Source organism: Balaenoptera ricei, chromosome 1, assembly GCF_028023285.1.
Source record: "Balaenoptera ricei isolate mBalRic1 chromosome 1, mBalRic1.hap2, whole genome shotgun sequence".
NCBI classification, from domain to species: domain Eukaryota; kingdom Metazoa; phylum Chordata; class Mammalia; order Artiodactyla; family Balaenopteridae; genus Balaenoptera; species Balaenoptera ricei.
The window spans coordinates 115,543,369-115,548,807 of record NC_082639.1 but is presented as its reverse complement, the minus strand read 5'-3'; the positions used below and the strand labels follow the sequence as shown (position 1 = coordinate 115,548,807).

The 5,439-nt window shown below is 45.4% G+C and overlaps 1 protein-coding gene across 1 annotated transcript; it reads right to left on the bottom strand.

Moving 5' to 3' along the window:
* Positions 1–847: 847 nt before the first annotated feature.
* On the bottom strand, positions 848–3,705 carry LOC132352196 (T-cell surface glycoprotein CD1e, membrane-associated-like). Its single transcript, XM_059902470.1, has 6 exons — positions 3,630–3,705; positions 3,050–3,331; positions 2,197–2,475; positions 1,677–1,955; positions 1,183–1,276; positions 848–1,052 (listed from the first exon to the last, which is right to left on the bottom strand). Exons 1-6 carry the CDS (start codon positions 3,703–3,705, stop codon positions 920–922), a joined length of 1,143 nt encoding a protein of 380 aa, XP_059758453.1. The 3' UTR covers positions 848–919.
* Positions 3,706–5,439: the final 1,734 nt, after the last annotated feature.

Here is a 5,439-nt window from a genome sequence, read left to right as displayed (position 1 = left end):
AAAATATGAATTTATCCCCTGAATATGTATATCCACAAAGACACATATAGTAACACACAATCTCAAAGAATCAGGAATGTCAGTCCAACCCCATCCTCTCTTTGACAGGAGACACTCTAATGTGTTACTATTTTCTTTAAATATCTCTGAAGGTGCACGAATCTCCCAATGGCTATGAAGTCTGAAGCACGTATCTGTCTCCTTCACCTCTGATGAGAGACAAAGGGAGAGAGAACGAGTTTTAATAAGAACACAGCCAAATGATGCAAAGATGCCAAAGAGGAAAGGGATTAAGACATTTTATTTGACAATACATTTATTTCAGTCAGCATTTATTGAGAAATATCCCTTTCAAGCCAAACAAGCTACATAATTTGTGGGACCAGTATAAAATAAAAAGGCAGTATCTCTCCTTCAAAAATGAGTAGGATTTCAAGATGGCAACAACTGCACAGGTCACCTGCCCATGAAGCTGGCCCTGGTCCAGGTAAGGCTTTTGGTCATGGACACAAATACAAACACATAAATCTTGCTTTCAAGCAAATGAGAAAAAAGCACAAAAACATAAAAATTATTGTTTGGAGTAGGAAGAGATGAGTGTATTTAGGAAGAACAGTCCAATTTGGGGCATAGAGAAGAGCCATCAACTGGGCGATCCAGGGAAGCTCTTAAGAGAGAGGCATCTGAATTAGAGTTTGAAGGATCGATAGTGATGAAGGAGTGGCCGAAGCAGAAAGATATTGCTGGAAGATGGGGGGAAAACAAACAGATTTCCAAAGGGATGAGGATTTCTACCAGAACAAGCTGCTTTAACAAAATCATGCTTTGTTTATAGCTATGAGTCATGTTTAAACAAAATCAGAAAGGGATTTTATGTGGAAGGTAAAATTAATGATGCCAGAGTTGGGTTTTCATTTCTTTAAGAGTCTGTTTTTGGTCCACCATTCCTGTGCCAAGCAGAGCTGATGTCTTGAACCCCTGGGGTCTTGGGTATCGACTCCTGTGGAAAGGCAGGGTGGGAGACATGGGCAGAGAAGAGGTTCTGATTTGAGCTGTGGGGGAAAATGGGATCTTGATCTCAAATAAGGGAAATCAGAGAGAAAGGGGAAAGGGAAAAAGAAAATAGAGGAAAGACAAATGAGTTGATAAGAAGTTGAAGAGTCAAAACAAGAAAAGACTCACCTCTGTTCTTTAGATGATGAGTCAACTATAACCAACATGACCAGGGAAACTATTACCATCAAACAGATCAATATCAGAAGGTAGGAGTATCCAACTAGTTGGGGATAAAGTAAGGAAGTCAATCTATAAAGTACTCTCTATTCTACCACAGTTAATGCTTCTCATTTCACAATAGTGGCACCTCCCCAGAGCTTTCTTCTGTCTTTTCCAGGACTCTCATTTCAATTCTTCCTGAGTCTATGTCCCTGCTCTGCCCACTCCCTCTCTCTTTCACCAAATCAATAGGTCCATCTTTCTTTTCTCTTTAGTACCTCTAATCTAATTGCATTTTCTTGAAATTTAACTGCTGTCATGCTCCATCCTTCTTTACTTGGATTCCCCCACCTGTATCCTCTTGTGCATAGCATCCTAGCCACTTCCTAAGCTCCTCACTCATTAGCCCTTGGACTATGAGAAGACTATCACCTCCCAGCTGGGCCCCAGTTCTTTCTCACCCCAATGGATGATTAGGTCCTGTCCTCCTAGACTGCTGTGCTTTACTCGGCAACTCAGACCGGCCGCCTCCCCAGCCGCCACGTCCAGGGTTACTTGGAGATACCAAGTCCCGTCAGCATTGGGCAAGACATCTCCTTGCTGAGTGCCTGGCTGCTTCTGCTCACCCCTCATCCACATCACCCACACGGGTTTTGGATGAAAGCCAGAGACGTGACACATCAGCAACAGACGACCAGGCCCAGGACTGGGGCCTTTGGACACCCAAGCCTCTGGCTTCACTAGAAAGGAGAAGATAAGGAGAAATGAAATTTAGGAGGGTACCCTAGGCCACAACTCAGTGACTTAGGGTCCCTTTGCAGTTTGAGTAATCACTTCTTTCTCTTTTCTTGGGAGCAATTCTAAACCCATACTTTTCACCCTCTAGCTTATTATGTGATTCAAAAAGTTGATAAAGGGTAGAAAACTCAAATACAAGAGTTGAAACACTAGAAATAAGAGGGGAGAGAGAGTTGGGCTCACCTTGTCGTTGCAGTTCTGACTTCCCTGCTTCAAGGAGGCCTGCCAGAAACCGAGGGCAGGTGTCACTGAGAAGGCTCTGAATGATTTCTTTAATAAATTTGTAGTGGTTGAGCACCTTACAGACATTCTGAGCTCGACTCCCTGCTCCTGGAGACGGTTTCCAGGAATTTTCTTGGAAACTCAGGAAATCTGATCCTTGATATGCCCCATTTAAGAAGCTTTCTGAGGCCTTCCCAGGATGAATTAAACAGCCAAATGATACCTGGAGCTCAAAGGGGTCTGTGGGTGGACAAGAAAGAGAGAATCAATATGGAAAGAATTACAGGGAAGGAAAACTTGCTGGGGGATCACATGGAAGACTAGAGATGTGGCAGGAAAAAAGGAGGAAATTTGTGGGAATAAAATTTTGAGATAATAAAGGTATTTTGAAATACTGAAGGGGAAGAGCTAGATGGGAAGACTGTTAGAGAATCAGAAGATGGTCTGGAAGAGCAGACTGGGGAGTGGTTAGGTACAGGTTGAATCCTGTAAACACTCAGGCCAGGAAGAAAGGAGGGCAGAATCCTGGTTAGGAAAGGCTGACCAGGAGTGCTGGGCAGAAGATCAAGAAGAGACAACTATTCAAGGTCTAGAATATGAGGGTATATTCAGGAGTGTGAGAGCTGTGTATATGGGGGTAGAGGAGGGGGATAGAGTGGGGATGGTGGTGAAGGGTGCAGCAGAGAAGAGTGACCAAAAGGGGACAAGTACAAGATCAGGAAGTTTGGAAGACGGTCAGGGTACATAAGCCATCTACCCTCTGGAAGATGGTCGGAGCCATCAGGCAAACATTAGCTTGGAACAAAGAACTCACATTGAAACTGAAACTGACTGGCAAAGGCCTGCACTTCTCGAGGGAAACTATGGATGTACAACCGCAGGAATGCCTCGATATTCTTCAGCTCCTCCTTGCTGAAGTTACCCTGGGACCAAGGCTTCAGAAAGCGGATGGTGCCCAAGACACTGTCCCAGCCATGAGTCTGCAGCTCACCCAGCCAGCCTGAGCCCTGGGTGTGTGTCCAGCTGCGATTGGCAAAGGAGGAGATCTGGAGCACGTGGAAGGAGAGGGGCTCTTCTGCGGCCGAATGACGGGGTCCTAAGACCTGTGGAGCTGAGAGAGGGAATGAAAGGACAGGAGAAGAGAGCCCCATAAAGGGGCTCTTTATGGATATGGTTAAACAGGTTGCATATAGTCCCACACCCCCTCCCCCGGGCCAGCATCCTCACCCCAAAATCAGAGAGATTAACTGAGACTACGGCCAAGGATACTTTGCATGGAACTAGCCTGGCGGGCAGACTCCAAGGGCATTCTGTAGGAGCGTTACTCCCTCTTCCCCCAGGTCCTCCCCAGAACTTCTCCATCCTGCAGTGCACAACCACAGGTATCTTTCCACCTGGGATCAGCTTACCCACTTTGCTCGCCCCATGGCAGAGAAGTCCCTTGAAGAGCAGAGGCAGGAGGAGGAGCATTGAAGCTCTGTTAGGTGAAGGATGCCACCGCAGGCAAGCTGCCCTCAGAATTCAGAGACAGTTCCCCTCTCAACCCTCTTTCCCTCTCATCTGACTTCCTTTGGCACACCAACACACAAAACCTCTCCCTCTGCCCACTTCCTTGTCGGAGAAACCCTACAGCCTCCGGCAGTCACAGGCCTCCCACACAGTCTCTCATTTCCCCTCCATTTCTCACACTGTCCGGTCCAGATTTTCTTCCTGCTCTTGCCTGCATCGTCCTGACCCTCTCGGTTGCACCCAGTCCTGGCTCATGGCAAAGGCTGCAGTCTGTGGTCTGGCTGGAAATTTTAGTGTCTTTTAGTCTTAGAGAAATCAAGTCCACACTTGGGTTCTCAATGTCCTCTTCTGTGAGAAAAAGTGATGGAAGGTGATCAGTGATGCCCAGTGGCCTTTCCAGCAGTCTCCCCACCACTTATCCCTCTGTGGTCTCCTCCTCCTGTCTGCTCCCTGGCTCCCTTTCCCCCTCTTCTTGGTCTTCCCCGTCTTTCTCTACTGACCCATTGTTTTCCCTCTGGAATCCATTCTCACTCCTCTCACTTGTCCTGCTTGTTCTCCCTGTCCCCCTTCAGTCCCCCTCTGTCCCTTCATTCTGCTCTTCTCAAAATCATTATCAGAAGACAAGAGGCATTTTGAGTGTAGTGGTACAATCCACAGGCAAATGTCATAATCCATAATGGAAAAGAAACAACAATGACAGTACAGGTTATCAGATAATCTATAGAAAATGCCCTTTTGCTCAGTTTCCCCACTCAGACCAGTTGTCACTGTTGAAGGGTCTATTACCAGGTTTAACCTGGAAGTGGTGAGCTGGCAGGCAGGTGGATTTCCATTCATGTTGTGTGAATTGGTCTGGGGTCAGTATACAGGGGCCTTGGATCCTCGCCCCTACACCAAATGAGTTGAGTGTGTCTACAAGTCAGTGGGCAAGCTTCACTCTGTGCATGAGGGGTGGGCAGGCAGCCTTCCCCTCACAGTTCATGGCCTGGGAGCATTGGTGTCCTGTTGGTGGTCACTGACTAGAGAGGAGTTCCACTGGAGGTGGGAAAGTGAATCTAGGGGACTGGAGTGTGCATGGGAGAATTAATTACTGAGTTGAGTGTTTATTTGGGTTCCTTTCATTGATGTTTGCTGTGGCAGCCTCAAGGCAGTTGAAACACCATACCTTTGTTTGTGACATTAGTTAATGCTCACTGGGTGCCAAGAAATTTGCCAGACACTAAGGTTTCAGAGAGAAAATTTCTTTAGTGAAAACAAAACAAAACCCAACATAAAGCCTCTACTTTTATTATAGAGAAAGCTCACAGAATAGTGATCAGAATTGTTGAAAAAGATCCACACTCAGTCTCATCTTGCTATTGTTTCTGAATTCTAAAGAGAAAAAAAAAAAAAAAACCTCACAAAGTTTCAGATATATATACTGGCTACTTACATAGAAGAGAACGACACAGGCTTCAGATATTTCATATGCAATGCTGTAGGGAAATATTTCAGAACTCTGAGGTAATGAGATAATTCTAAATTTCTTCATTCAGGCAAATTTTCATTCTCCCATGAGGGCAAAATTAATCCATATTTGAACTCAAAAAGTCAAACAATATGCCACATAACTCCTTTATGAAACAAATTATCTGAGTAAAACCAGAAAATTGCCTCAATAAAGAACTCAAGAAATGATACAAGAATACTGGTATA